Source organism: Mirounga angustirostris, unplaced genomic scaffold (assembly GCF_029215605.1).
Source record: "Mirounga angustirostris isolate CCGP_5_RB_7025 unplaced genomic scaffold, mMirAng1.0.hap1 SCAF_10, whole genome shotgun sequence".
Taxonomy (NCBI): domain Eukaryota; kingdom Metazoa; phylum Chordata; class Mammalia; order Carnivora; family Phocidae; genus Mirounga; species Mirounga angustirostris.
Genome location: NW_026991718.1, coordinates 36,587,642 through 36,603,603, shown reverse-complemented (window position 1 = coordinate 36,603,603; position 15,962 = coordinate 36,587,642). Strand labels below are relative to the sequence as shown.

General features: G+C 36.5%; 1 protein-coding gene across 4 annotated transcripts in view; it reads left to right on the top strand.

The window, feature by feature from the left end:
* ZC3H8 (zinc finger CCCH-type containing 8) overlaps positions 1-15,962 on the top strand; it is a 34,232-nt gene that overhangs the window by 14,732 nt on the left and 3,538 nt on the right. For 2 of the 4 annotated variants that reach the window (XM_054509718.2, XM_054509717.2), the window contains exons 4-8: positions 283-416; positions 2,034-2,156; positions 2,571-2,684; positions 4,289-4,396; positions 5,248-5,294. In XM_054509718.2, coding sequence (XP_054365693.1) covers positions 283-416; positions 2,034-2,156; positions 2,571-2,684; positions 4,289-4,396; positions 5,248-5,277 — 509 coding nt within the window. In that variant the 3' untranslated portion in view covers positions 5,278-5,294. Of the gene's footprint in view, positions 1-282; positions 417-2,033; positions 2,157-2,570; positions 2,685-4,288; positions 4,397-5,247; positions 5,295-6,868; positions 7,249-7,271; positions 13,690-15,962 lie in introns of those variants that run through there. The other 2 variants (XM_054509716.2, XM_054509719.2) reach the window with 2 other exon arrangements.

The window sequence follows — 15,962 nt, the reverse complement described above, 5'->3', positions numbered from 1 at the left end:
CAATGGAAATTCTGACAGTAGTATGTGAAGTCAGTTTAAACATCTGAAGCTTTTGCTCCTATAGTGCTATGGCAATTCCTAATTAGCTCCATTATACTCTGAACCTTTCGAAAGGATCTGACTTGGGGCAAGCAGGAGTCGGACGCTTAACTGACTGAGCCACCCAGCGCCCCTGTAGAGTGTACTTTAAACTGCTGTTGTGCCTTCATGTTCTCATAAATTAAACTTTTAACACTTAGTGTGTAAGATTTAAACACACAAGATTACCTTTCTTGTTTTTAGCTGTTAAACAAAAAAATAAAAACCTTAAAGCTGTTCAGAAAAATGGTAAACAGAAGAAAATGAAGCGAAAATGGGCTGGCGCCGGACAGAAAGGATCGAACGCTTCACTGCGGAACAGTGGCTCGCAGGAACAGGTACAAGAGTGTAGGCGTGCAGGAGGACACCTACATGCTGCCGAATTTTTATCTTACCCCTCAGTGACGAGCCACAAAACGAGGGTTCTCTGATGGTGAAAAATCTCCTCACCATCAGTGGGCTCTCCACGTTCTTCCTTGTCACTGTCGCCGCTGCCTTCCCTCTCGCCCGTTAGCGGCCAGCACCTCTGTTAAGCCTTAGTGTTGTACCTGTCTACCTGACTACATGCACACAAGTCCCTTGATTTTGGAGTGTTGTACTGTCAATGGCTGGGAAAACAGGGGAAGCAGGGAGAAGATAAAGTGGCCAAGAGAACTCTTCAGAAGTCACAGAGTCTTACAGAGTTTCTACTGTTGTGGTCCCTGTGGAAATTAAAACTGAATATTTCTGAGCAATGACCTTACAAAGCACCCCCACCCACCTGGTATCTTGATTTTGCTCTGTAGAAGTTCTTCTTCCTTAGTCTGTGGATGTATTCAGGATAGGACAGTAAGGACTGTGCTTTTCTGAGGGCTTCTAAACTAACTTTTTTTGTTAGACTTGGTCCAGAAGACAAGAGTTAGGGGTGGTAAAACGTTAGAAAGATCAGATATTATAGATTAAAGTGTATTTATATAAAATCTTGCCCTGCTTCCATATTTTACAAATGAGGACTCTGAAGCCCTGGGGGTTCAGGTAACTGCTCAGAGTCACACAGGGCCAGGCCACAACTGGAACTTTATTTCCTGACCCCGTCAGTATTCCCTGTGATTCATTTGGTTTACATTGACTCAAATGATTATTCAGCTGACCGCCCTTTTACATGAGGAATGGATTGTAAACATGTATGTTAGAATTTAATAACATAGTCAAATAAAACCAAAGATTTACACTGACACATCTTTATTAGACACATAATTTTGATGGTGTTTAAGTGGAAATTTGACATTATTACAAAGTAGATCACATAAATGTAGTCAGGTCCCTTCTTTGCACATACTGAATTCCTAAAACTATTCAGAAATTTGGTAGGCAAAAGCTATAAATTGTACACAAGTTAACACACTAAAAATGGTTTATGTTTCTAAAAAGCCATTAAAATGAATTAGGAAATTCCCCTTTTGTTTTTATGTAAAAGTCACCTTTTGTTTTTATATCTGTTGCCATCTTTGAGGTTATATTTATAGTTATGTTTGTTAACTTGAGCTGGTTATTATTCCCTGCTCTCACTCAGTGAGCATCTCATTGAAATTAAAGCACACGCTGCTTTTGGTTCACCTTATGGTTTCCAGTTTTGACTCCACTGTTCTCAAGAGCCTTATTCCTAGACTTTGGTTTTTATCACAAGTAGTAGCACTTTCATTTTTTGAAAATTTTTATCCAATTTTTAAAAAGGGCAAAGTACAATAAAATATTCAAATTGCACAAACACTGATATTCGATGCTGGAATGCTGTTATAATTGGCAGAATATTTATTTTTGAACTGATGTGCAAAAGTTCAGATCTTACAAATGAAGGCCAATTTAGAAGAGTCACTTTTTAATGTTTTAAAGGTGGTTAAAATAATTTTGTGCAACGGAATAAAATATTTAAATTTCTATTTCTCACATTTAGTTCTTTGTTTTTGTTTTCAAAGGGTGATAAACCTAAAGAGAAGCAGCAGCGTGTGAGAATGAGTCAGGGATTCATCAACCAACATACAGTGGAACGCAAGGGGAAACAAATTTGTAAATATTTTCTTGAAAGGAAATGTATTAAGGTATAAAAAACTACATAAGCAAAAATATACTAAAATGTAAAGTATAGCAAAAATGTACTAAAGCCAACTCCTGTTTCCATTGGATAGTCTAAAAGCATACCTGTACATTTTTTAACTGTTTCCTTCTGGAAAAGGTTTGACTAGAAAACTTTATTGAAATATTCTTTTATGTTTAAGAAAGATACTTTTTAAAAAATGCTTTGTGTTAAAAATGTTTAGGACTTAACAAGATTTTAAGCAGGTATGTGTGGTGTGGTTATAAGATAACTTTAAGAATTAGATTATAGTAAAAAAAAAGTTTATACTTTAGTGTTTCTAAGACTTTCTGGAATCATTTGCATATCTTAAGTTTAGTAAGAATTGAATGACTTAACTTTGAGAAATAATGGCTTTTCCTTGTTCCTTTTGGCCCAGGGAGACCAGTGTAAATTTGATCATGATGCAGAGATAGAGAAGAAAAAGGAAATGTGTAAATTTTATGTACAAGGATATTGTACCAGAGGTGAAAACTGTCTGTATTTGCATAATATCCTTTATCACAACGTATAATAACTTTACTTTTTCTAAATATTTACTTGAACATTTTAAATATGTATAATTTTGAATGAAACCCGTGTTTTAGCTATGGTAAAATTATGTTATCCACGCCCAACTCCATATCAAAGTGGTTAAATTGTATAGATTTTTTTTTTTTCCCCATGAAAGAAAAGATGGATTCTTTAGTAATTCTCTCAAATGAAGATCCTTCACCTGGGTAGTATAGCAGCAGGTTCACGAGAGGGACCTATTCAGCCCCCAGAAAGACTGTCAGAATTTCTGCTGTGACAATAACTAATTGTATCTATAGTCATGTAAGCTACTTTGTTGTTTTTGTTTTTTTTTTAATGATTTTTTTTAATTTTTACTTTTTTATTTTTAAAAGATTTTATTTATTTATTTGAGAGAGAGAGAGCTAGTGAGAGCAGAAACACAAGCAGGAGGAGTGGGAGAGGGAGAAGCAGGCTTCCTGCCGAGCAGGGAGCTGGATGCGGGGCTGGATCCCAGGACCCTGGGATCATGACCTGAGGCGAAGGCAGATGCTTAACGACTGAGCCACCCAGGCGCCCCTAAATGATTTTATTTTTAAGTAATCTCTACACTCAGTGTGGGACTCAAACTTACAATTCCGAGATCAAAAATTGCATGCTCTACTGATTGAGCCAGCTAGGTGCCTTTATATAAGCTACTTTGTTAAAAAAAAAACAAAACAGGAATTGCGTAATTTGAGAGTACTTATTTTCTGTATATTCTGTACTGAATAGAGGTTAATTGTCCCTTAATTTGGAAAATAACCCTAACTCTTCAGTGCATATGGTACAGACATGTTGTAAAAACATGGAACATAAACATTTTAGGGTAATAGCACCTTTGGGCACCATAAAAGTTGTTTTCCTTCAGTGATTCAAAGAAAGAATCTGAAATTCTAACTTGAGAGTTTTTTCCTAGAAAATAATATTGAAGTTATTTAAATTGATCCTATTTTAAATGGCCTTATATCTGACGGATTCAGATTTGTAAGACCTATCATTGTTATTGACTTTAATTCCCCCACCCCAAAAGAATGCTTTAAAAATAATCACATATCGGGCTCCTGGGTGGCTCAGATGGTTAAGCGTCTGCCTTCGGCTCAGGTCATGGTCCCGGGGTCCTGGGATCGAGTCCCGCATCAGGCTTCCCGCTCCTTGGGAGCCTGCTTCTCCCTCTGTTTCTCTCTGTCTCTCATGAATAAATAAATAAAATCTTTAAAAAATAAAAATAAAAATAAAAAATAAAAAAATAAAAATAATCACATTTCTTAATGTATTTAAAATACACATCCTTTTCTTGTATCAGTGAAATATGCCTGTAGTTTATTATAAAAATGGATATGAAGGGAAAGTATCCTATGATAGCCATTAAACTTGATTTATATAATTATTCTAAAATTAGATGTTTCATGTAATTCAATTAATAATCTATTGTCTCATATTTTAAATAGAGAATTTAGTGTTTCTGCTATTAGGAAAGGCCTTTATATAGGGAAAATAAAATCAGTAAATTAATAACAAATTATTGGATTTAAGTTGTTCTCTTCCTTAACATTTGGATTACATGAATATCCTTGCAAGTTTTACCATACAGGAACAAAATGTTATCAGGGTGAATATTGCAAGTTTTCACATTCTCCACTGACTCCTGAAACACAAGAATTGTTGGCCAAAGTAGGTACAATTTTAAGTTTCGTTTTTCTTTTTTAAAGAATATATTTGAACTAAGGGTAAGAATTTTGAAAACACACTGTTTTTTAAGGTTATGATATGGGATATATTAGGACTGACAGTCTTAGAATTTAATTCCATTTAGAAAATTATTATTCATTTGTATATATTTTTTGTAGCTTAAAGGAAAATTTATACTTATTGCTGGTGAGAACATTCCAGTTTATACTTATACAAGCAATAGGTATAAACATTTTTTTTTAATGATTCTATTTATTTATTTGAGAGGAGAGAGGGAAAGTGAGAGAGAGCATGAAGCAGGGGGTGGGGGGGGGAGAGCGGGGAGGGGCAGAGGGAGAGGGACAAACAGAGTCCTTGCTGAGCAAGGAGCCCGATGCAGGGCTCGATCCCAGGACCCTGAGGTCATGACCTGAGCCAAAGGCAGACGCTCAATGACTGAGCCACCCAGGTGCCCCAGTGTCTTCAAAATTAAATTGAAATATAAGCAAAAATAAAAGATTCTCCTGGAACCAAGCCATATCATCTTGTGGCAGTAAGTTCTGTTGAGCGTATGCAAATATTAGAAAATCAAAGGTGCTTATTTCTGGATATTTTTAGGGTATAAAATTGAAGGCTTACCCTGGAATTAAAGTCATACCAATTATTTTGTTATTAGTGTGAAATATATATGGAAAAAAGATAGATGTAAAAGTCATCTTTCGGGCCTTAGAGTAAATATTAGATGATTACTAGGATAAATAGTATTGGACTCACTAGACAAGAGCATTATGATGTACCTGAATTAGACATTGATGCATAAAAATGATTGTGTGATTTTTTTTTTTTCATATTAGGTTTTGGATACTGAAAAGAAGTCATCATGAAAATAAAAGGCATAAAGGTAAAATTAGCACTTAGCACATTTCTTTTTTTTTCTCTGAAACATCTCTAGAAATTGGCTTGGAAACATAGGACTTTTCCATTTTCTAAAATAGAAATCTTTTTCTTTATCTTCCCCTGCTAAAAAATTAAAAAATATTTGATACATATATATAGATATATATGTCCGTCTCCTTGGACCTGCTTCCCTCTCTTGGTTTGTCACTATCTTTTGTATTTTTATTCTCTTTTGTTTCTTTGTAGATTTACCAAATGTGTATGATGCACTAAATAGTGTATTTAGTTTTGCTTGTGTTTGATTTTATTTAAACAGTTTGGATTTAATTTAAACAATAAATATTCTGTGTACTTATTGTTGACTTGCTATTTTCACTCAACATTATACTTCTTTTGGGGGAGGGTGAGAGAGAGAGTGCGAGCAAGCGAGCAGGGGAGAGAGGCAGAGGGAGAGAATCCAAGCAGGGTCCATGCCCAGTGTGGAGCCCGATGCAGGGCTTGATCTCATGACCCTGAGATCATGACCTGAGGTGAAATCAAGAGTAAGACATTGAACCGACTGAGCCACCCAGGTGCCCCTCAACATTATGCTTCTGGGATTCATACATGTAGATGCACATAGCTCTTATTCATTAATTTATACTTCTATATAGCATTTCATTCTATGAATATGTCAAAATTTATTTAGTCTTTCTACTACTGATGAACATTTAGGTTATTTTCAATTTTTTAAATATAAAGTATTATAAATAATTATGTATGTCTTTTGATGTAAATGTGTGTGAGTTATTCTGGATATAAACCAAGGAGTAGAATTGTATCATCTTAAAATTTAAGATAATACCAATCTTTTCTAAAGTAGTTAGAATAGTTTATACTCCCACCAACTGTGTAAAAGAACCCTTGTTGCTCTATGCTTGCCGATACTTTGTATTGTCAAGACTTTCATTTATTGGGCATAAAAATGATGTCACGTAGCTTTTTTTCATGAAATTCAGCATCTTTTCTTACACTTACTAGCTTTGAGTTTCATTTTTGGTGAAATCCCTGTTAGTGTTTTTTGCCTATGTTTCTTTTGGGCTGATTATTCTTTTTTTTTTTTTTAAGATTTTATTTATTTTTTAGAGAGTGAGCGAGAGAGAAACAGCATGAGAGGGAAGGGGTCAGAGGGAGAAGCAGGCTCCCCGCTGAGCTGGGAGCCCGATGTGGGACTCGATCCCAGGACTCTGGGATCATGACCTGAGCCGAAGGCAGACGCTTAACCATCTGAGCCACCCAGGCGCCCTTGGGCTGATTATTCTTTATAAATTGATTTTATATATCCCTGATATAATCCTTTATGAGGTATGTGTGGCAAGTCTTCTCCCATTTTGTGGGCTGTCTTTTCCGTTTTTCTGAAGTGCCTCAATGAGCAGAATTACTTGTTTTGGCAATCTTCTTAAGTTCTGGAGTTTTGCTTTTTACATTTATTTTTTACTCCTTTGGAAAATGTATCAGTTAACACCATAATGGTGTTAACAACCAAAAGCCTCTCACTAGCATATAAAAATAAACATTTCTTTTTCCGTGCATCTGCAGATTGGCTGGCAGTAGTCCGGGCCTGTCTAGGCTGGCTTTGGCTGGGTTGGCTCTGCTTCATGAAGCAGGTTGACTAGGATGGTTCTGCTCCACGTTGGTCTCCGTCTCCTCCTGGGACCAGTGGGCTAGCTGGGATGTGTTCCTCTCATGGCATTGACAGAAGCTCAAGGCTTGTTTGCTTCACATTTGCTCACAACCCATTGGCCTAAGTAAGTTACACAGCCAAGCCCAAAGTCAAGAAGTATGGAAGTACACTCTACTTAGACTTTCCACATGGGAGGAGCTGCTGAATTACATGAAAAAGAGGGTGGTTGTGGCTATAGAGAGAAAAGAATTAAGACTAATTGGCTTCTTTTTGAATGGTATGTGGTAGGGACCTAATTTTTCCTCTTTCCTTATACAGATAAGCAGCCTCCCTGCACCATTCAACTGAAAAGACTGCCCTTTCCCCACTGGTCTGTAATGCCTGCCCCCTCTACTATATATGTTTCCTTCAAACAAAGATGGATTTCTGGGGTATCTTCTCTGTTTCATTTCTCTCTTTCTCTAATACTCTGTCTCAATTACTGGAACTTTACTGGATTTTATATAGTTTGATAGTTTAATGCTGTTCTACACAAATGCCTTGGCTATTTGGGGCCCTTTTAAAAAAATTTTTTTTGGTAAGATTTTATTTCTTTATTTGAGAGAGAGAGAGAGCACAAGTTGCGAGGGGCGGGGGGGAGGGGACAAGCAGACTCCCCGCTCAGCGAGGAGTCCAACACAGGGCTTGATCCCAGGACCCCGAGATCATGACCTGAGTTGAAGGCAGACGCTTAACCGACTGAGCCACCCAGGTGCCCCTATTTTGCACCCTTTTACTTTGATACAGTTTTCCCTTGATACTTTTTGGTAAATTTACAAAGTGTAAAACTTAATACTTTTTGGTAAATTTACAAAGTTGCATGACATCACCATATTCAATTTTAGAATGTTTTTGACACCCACAAAAAAGATCCTTTGTACCCATTTTCATTCACTCCCCAGTCCCATCTCCAGTCTCCTTTCTGTCTCTAGATTTGCCTTTTTTGGGCATTTCATATAAATTTCAGTATGTGGTCTTTTGTCTGGCTCTTCATACAGTATAATATTTTTGAGATTCATCCATGCCTTATAGGTCACTAATTTTTTTAATAATTGCCCCATTATTCCATTGTATGGTTAGGGATTTCTGGGTACTATGGTAAATATATGTTTAACTTTTTAAGAACTGTGACATTGTTTTCCAAAGCGACTGCATCATTTTGCATTCTAGACAGCAAAGTAAGAAGATTTTAGTTTCTCAACATCTTCACCCATACTTGTTACTGTCACAGTTGTATCTACTATGGTTGTAATTTGCATTTTTTCTAATGATTAATGGTGTTAAGCATCTTTTCATGTGCCATTGGTCAGTTCAGATCTTTACCCATTCTATAATTGGATCATCATCTTACCATTGAGTTGTAAGAGTTCTTTGTTGGATAAAAGTCCATTATCACATATATGATTTAAAAATATTTTGTCTCAATATATGGCTTTGTCTTTTTGTCCTAATTTGTGCTTGCCTTTTTAAAATAGTATCTATTGAAGCATGAACACTTTAATTTTGATGCAGTAAGTTTATAATTTTTTTTATGGATCATGCTTTTGATGATGTAGTTCTGTGTCTAACACAAGATCACAAGATTTGCTTTTATGTTTTCTGCTAAAAATTTGTATAGTTTTAGCTCTTATATTTATGTCTATGATTCCTTTTTGAGTTAATTCTTAGAAAAGTATGAGCTAAAGGGGCGCCTGGGTGGCTCAGTTGGTTAAGCGACTGCCTTCGGCTCAGGTCATGATCCTGGAGTCCCGGGATCGGGTCCCGCATCGGGCTCCCTGCTCGGTGGGGAGTCTGCTTCTCCCTCTGACCCTCCTCCCTCTCATGCTCTCTGTCTCTCATTCTTTCTCTCAAATAAATAAATAAAATCTTTAAAAAAAAGAAAAGAAAAGTATGAGCTAAGGATCTAAATTTTTCTTTTTGCATATAGATAGCCAGTTGCCCCAGCTCCATTTTAAAAAAAGGTTACCCTTTCTCCACTGAGTTGCCTTGGCACCTTTGTCAGAAATCAGTTGTCTATGAATGTAAGAATTTCTTTCTGGGGCGCCTGGGTGGCTCAGTTGGTTAAGCGACTGCCTTCGGCTCAGGTCATGATCCTGGAGTCCCGGGATCGAGTCCCGCATCAGGCTCCCTGCTCGGCAGGGAGTCTGCTTCTCCCTCTGACCCTCCCCCCTCTCATGTACTCTCTCTCATTCTCGCTCTCTCAAATAAATAAATAAATCTTTAAAAAAAAAAAAAAGAATTTCTTTCTGGACTTTCAGTTGTGTTCTGTTGCTTTATATGTTTATCTTTGTATGTTATATGTTATGCTCTATATGTTTATCTTTACATGCTATCACACTATCTTGTGATAGTGTCTTGTGATTACTATAGCTTTATACTAAGTTTTTTTAAAATAAGGAAATATAAGCTGTCAGTTTTATTCGCCTTTTCAAAGATTGTTTTAGCTATTTGGTGTCTTTTGTTTTTCCATATAAATTTTAGGGTCAGCTTGTAAATTTCTGCAAAAAACCTATGCTGCGATTTTGACAGAGTTTGCATTGATCTGTGGAGAATTGCCACGTTCTGTGAACATGGAATGTATCTCAATTTATTTAGATCTTTAATTTCAGTTTTGTAGTTTTCAGTGCACAGTGTGTTGTTTACGCTTCTTTTGTTAAATTTATTTACACACTTTTTTTCCTCTTTGATGCTGTTGATGAAAGGAATGTTTTTTAAACTTCATTTTTGGATCATACATTCATAGTGTAGAGAAAGAGAACAAATTTTTGCATTTTGATCTTGTTTTCTGAGACTTTTCTGAACTCATTTATTAGCTCTATAGGTGTATGTGTGTTCCTTAGGAATTTCTACATATTTTCTGAAAAATAAAGACAGTTTTACTTCTCCTTTCTAATCTGGATGCCTTTTATTTCTTTTTCTTGAGTGATTTCATTGGCTCAAACCTCCTATGCAATGTTAAATGGAAGGGACAACAGACATCATGGACTTTTTCCTGATACTAGGCAAAAAGCATTCAGTCCTTCACCTTTGTGTATGATTCAGCTGTAGATTTTTCAAGATACTCTTCACTGGTTTGAGGAAGTTCCCTTCTATTCTTATTTTTTCAAGAACTTTTATCGTGGATGGGTGTTGGGTTTTGTCACATGTGTTTTCTGTATCTACTGAGATTCTCACATCATTTTTTCCCTTTATTAATATGATATACTACAATATTGGGACATATTCATATGTTAAATCAGTCTTGCATTCTTGAGACAAGTCCCACTTGGTCATGGTGTATAACCTGTTTTGAATATTTTTGGATTTGGTTTGCTAATATTTTATGAAGGAGTTTTATTCTATTCATGTATAACTTTTTTTTTTTTTTTTAAGATTTTATTTATTTTTTAGAGAGCGAGCAAGAGAGAAACAGCATGAGAGGGGAGAGGGTCAGAGGGAGAAGCAGGCTCCCCACTGAGCCGGGAGCCCGATGCGGGACTCCATCCCAGGACCCTGGGATCATGACCCGAGCCAAAGGCAGACGCTCAACCATCTGAACCACCAAGGCGCCCTGTATAGCTTTCTTTTATGATGTCTTTTTCTAGCTTTGGTATCAGGGTAATACCAGCTTCCTCGAGTGAATTGAGAGGTGTTTCTTCTTCCTTTATTTTCTGGAAGAGTTTTTGAAGGATTGATATTATTTCTTCTTTAAATGTGTGGTAGAATTCACCAGTGAAGACACCTGAGCCTGAGCTTTTCTTTAACAGAAGATTTTACATACTGATTCAATTTCTTTTGTTTTCATAGGTTTATTCAGGTTTTCTTTCTTGAATCAGTTTTGGTAATTTGTATCTTCCTATTAATTTTGCCGTTTCATCTAAGTTGTCTACTTTGTTGGCATGAATTTGTCCATAGTACTGTTTTATAATCCTTTTGATTTCTATATCAAGAAGATTTTTGTATCAAGAAGAGATTTCTGTGTCAGTAGTTTTGAGTTCTGTATCATACTGATGTCCCCTTTTTTGTTCCTCATTTTGGTACTTTTGAGTACCTTTTTTTCTTGGTCAGTGTAACTAAATGTCTGTTTTGTTGATCTTTCAAAGAACCAACTTAGGTTCATTGATTGTTTGTTTTTTTTTTATTGATTTCCACTCAGTTTTTATTTACTTACTTCCTTCTGCTTGCTTTCTGTTTCGTTTGCTCCTATGTAGATTTTAGAGTCAGTTTGCCAAATCCCTCTTCCCCAGCAAAGCAAAACAAAAACAAATGCTTTGGGGTTTTTTTATTGGAATTTCTTTAGCTGTATGCATCAGTTTGGAAACAATTGACAGCTTTTTGAGAGTGAGTTCCCCAGTCCATGAATATGTTGTCTATAGCCTTTTGAATGTCTTTTTGTTAAAGTTATCATTTTCCCCAGTGGGCCTACACATTTTTGTTATTTTTTTTTCTTAAATACTTTATAATTTTGGATGTTATTCTCACTCATATTTTTATTTATTTTTATTTTATTTTTTTTAAAGATTTTATTTATTTGACAGAAAGAGGCTGAGAGAGGGAACACAAGCAGAGGGAGTGGCAGAGGGAGAAGCAGGCTCCCCACTGAGCAGGGAGCCTGATGCGGGGCTGCATCCCAGGACCCTGGGACCATGACCTGAGCCGAAGGCAGACGCTTAACGACTGAGCCACCCAGGCGCCTCCTCATTCATATTTTTAAAGTTGATTTTTCTGAATTAGCAACTTTGCTAATTTCTCTGTTAAATTTGATCATCTGAGTAAGTTTTTCTGGATTTTTCTGTAGACATATCATCTGCATATAATGATTTTTATTCCTTGTGCAGTTCTTATTTATTTTTATTTTTCTTGTGTTGTTGACTAAGGCCTTAATAGTACAAGATTTAGAAAATCAACTGTATTGAAGTATACATTACATATAATGCATTCATTTTAAGCTTACAGTTCAGTTACATTAAGTATATTCACACTGTTTTGCATCCAATCTTCAGAACTTTTTTATCTTGCAAAACTGAAACTCTGAACCCATTAAACAGTAACTACCCACTCCCTCCCTCCCCCAAGCCCTTGGCAGCCACCATTCTCCTTTATGTCTCTGTGATTTTGATGACTCCAGGTACCTCATGTAAGTGGAATCCTCGAGTATTTGTCTTTTTGTGACTGGCTTATTTCACTTAACATAATGTCCTCAAGGTTCATTAATGCAGCATGTGTCAGAATGTCCATCCTTTTTCAGACTGAGTAATATTCCATTATATGTATCTACCACATTTTGCTGAACCATACATCTGTTGATGGTTACTTGGGTCGCTTCCATGTTTTAACTATTGTAAATAATGCTGTTATGAACATAATGTACAAATATCTTTTTGAAAATCTCCTTTCAGGACACCTGGGTGGCTCAGTCGGTTGGGCATCTGCCTTCAGTTCAGGTCATGATCTCAGGGTCCTGAGATTGAGTCCTACATCAGGCTCCCTGCTCAGCAGGGAATCCTGCTTCTCCCTCTGCCTGCAGCTCCCCCTGCTTGTGCTCTCTCTCTCAAATAGATAGATAGATAGATAGATAGATAGATAGATAGATAGATAGATAGATAGATAGATAAAATCTTTGAAAATCTCCTTTCAATTTTGGGTTTATACCGGATGTGGAATTGTTGGGCCATGTGATAATTTTGTTCTTAATTTTTTGAGGAACCACCATAGTGTTTCCATAGTAGCTGTACCATTTTACATTCTCACCAGAAATATACAGGATTCCAATTTCTCCACATTCTCACCAATACTTGTTACTTTCTTTTTCTTTTTTTATTTGATAGTAGCCATCCTAATGGGTATGAGGTAGTAGGCATCTCATTGTAGTTGTAATTTGCATTTTCCTAATTAGTGATGTTGTGCATCTTTTCATGTGCTTATTGGCCATTTGTATATCATCTTTGGAGAAATTCAAAGACTACTCAAGTCCTTTGCACAATTTTGAATAGGGTTTTTGTTGTTGTTTTAGGGAGTTCTCTGTATATTCTGGATTTTAATCACTTAGGATATATATGCCTTGCAAATATTTTCTCCCATTCTGTAGGTTGCCTTTTCACTCTTGATAGTGTCCTTTGATGTACAAGATTTTAAAATTTTCATGAAATCCAGTTTGTCTTTCTTTTTCTTGTCCTGCCTGGGCCTGTAGTCTCATATTCAAGAAATCACTGCTGAATCCAATGTTGTCAAACTTGTATCCTGTCTTTTTTTCTAAAAGTTTTATAGTTCTATCTCTTAGTTTAAGTCTTTAATTCATTTTGAGTTGATTTTTGTATGCAGTGTTTGGGAAAGGTTCCAACTTCATTCTTTTACACTTGGATATCCAGTTTTGCCAGCCTGTCGTTTCCCCATTGAATGGCTTTGGCACCCTTGTCAAAAATTGATTGTGTATGGGAAGGTTTATTTCTGGGCTCTGTGTTCTATTCCATTGGTCTTATATGTTTGTCTTTATGCCAATACCATACTGTTTGATTACTGTAGCTTTATAGTCAGTTGTGAAATTTAGAAGCGTGAGCCTCAGCTTTGTTCTTTTCAAGATTATTTTGGCTCTTTGGGGCCTATTGAAATTCCATATGAATTTTAGGATAGATATTTGTTTCTGCAAAAAATGTCATTGTGATTTTGATAGTGAATGCATTGAAGTTGTAGATCACTATTGACAACTATATCAAGTCTTTCCAATTCATGAACATGGGATATTTTTCCATTTATTTATGTCTTTATCTTCTTTCAGAAATGTTTTGTAGTTTTCATTGTACAAGTCTTTCACCATCTTGGTTAAGTTGATTCCTAAGAATCTTATTCTTTTTGAGGTATAGTAAATGGAATTATCTTCTTGACTTCCTTTTCAGATTGTTTATTGTTAGTATATAGAAATGCAACTGATTCTTGTGTTGACTTTATATCCTACTGGTTTGTTGAATTCATTAATTCTTTTTTTAAAGATTTTATTTATTTATTAGAGAGAGAGAGCATAAGAGAGGGGAGGGTCAGAGGGAGAAGCAGACTCCCCACTGAGCAGGGAGCCCTATGCGGGACTTGATCCTGGGACTCTGGGATCATGACCTGAGCCTAAGGCAGTTGCCCAAACAACTGAGCCACCCAGGCACCCTTCATTTATTAGTTCTAACAGTATTTTTGTGGAAGCTTTAAGGTTTCTTACGTATAGATCATAGATTCTACATATAGATTAAAGATATATAGGGCGCCTGGGTGGCTCAGTTGGTTAAGCGACTGCCTTCGGCTCAGGTCATGATCCTGGAGTCCTGGGATCGAGTCCCGCATCGGGCTCCCTGCTCGGCGGGGAGTCTGCTTCTCCCTCTGACCCTCCTCCCTCTCATGCTCTCTGTCTCTCATTCTCTCTCTCTCAAATAAATAAATAAAATCTTAAAAAAATAAATAAATAAAATAAAATAAAATAAAAGATTATAGATATATAGATGAATGTTTTTTTTTAAAGATTTTATTTATTTATTTGACAGAGAGAGACACAGCGAGAGAGGGAACACAGGCAGGGGGAGTGGGAGAGGGAGAAGCAGGCTTCCCGCAGAGCAGGGAGCCCAGTGCGGGGCTCGAACCCAGGACCCTGGGATCATGACCTGAGCCGAAGGCAGATGCCTAACGACTGAGCCACCCAGGTGCCCCTAGATGAATGTTTTCTTAACATGATAAAATATATTATACCTTAATAAAAAAATGAGCATCATACTTAATGGGGAAACAATGGAGGCATTTCCACTAGAAGAGTTTATGTCCAGCGGGACTGCCTAGTTTCTGAAAGTTGAATAGAATTCCCCTCTGAAAGCATCTGTATCCAGTGCTAGTGTCATTTAAGAATGTCCTTGATGAAACAGTAAAAATTATTAATGTTGAAAAAGAGAAAGACATGTATCATATGACCTCACTGATATGAGGAATTCTTAATCGCAGGAAGCAAACTGAGGGTTGTTGGAGTGGGGGATGGGGTGGGAGGGATGGGGTGGCTGGGTGATGGACATTGGGGAGGGTATGTGCTATGGTGAGCGCTGTGAATTGTGTGAGACTGTTGAATCACAGATCTGTACCTCCGAAACAAATAATGCAATATATGTTAAGAAAAAAAAAGAAGAAGAAGGTAGCAGGAGGGGAAGAATGAAGGGAGGGAAATCGGAGGGGTAGACGAACCCTGAGAGATGATGGACTCTGAAAAACAAACTGAGGGTTCTAGAGGGGAGGGAGGTGGGAGGATGGGTTAGCCTGGTGATGGGTATTGAGGAGGGCACATTCTGCATGGAACACTGGGTGTTAGGCACAAACAATGAATCATGGAACACTACATCTAAAACTAATGATGTAATGTATGGGGATTAACATAAGAATAAAAAAAATTATTAATGTTGTTAAACCTTTATTCTTGATATATGTCTTGTCAGTATTATGTATAGCAAAATGGGAAGGTGTATAAAGTATTTCTACGTACTCAATGGTATTCTCAAGGAAAAACATTTGTGTGCTTTTATCTTAATTGCAAGCTAAATTAGCTGTATTTTTTCATGAATACTCAAAAGAACAACTGAGGGGCAAACTTTTTTTCAGATGTGGATGTTTGGCAGGCACTTTTTCAAAAATGAATGAAATGACCCCATTACTTCAAGGAAAATAACTGAAAATATTTGTTACCAATGATAAAATTCTGGCTTTTGAGCAAAATTTATAATTTTGGAACATTTGATCTGTCTCTGCGAGCTTGAAAGTTTTCTTACACTTTTTGGTCAGGTTGGTTGGTGATATTAAGGACTAGTGATATTTTAAATGTGGTGTTTTAAATAATGTATAATGAAACATTTGAAAGGTATGCATAAATTAGTAAGCTAATATTTCCAAATAAATAATGCATGGTGTTACAAAATTATGCATGGGTTAAACATCCATTCAACCTATAATATAGATTACTGGGTTTTAATATAACAG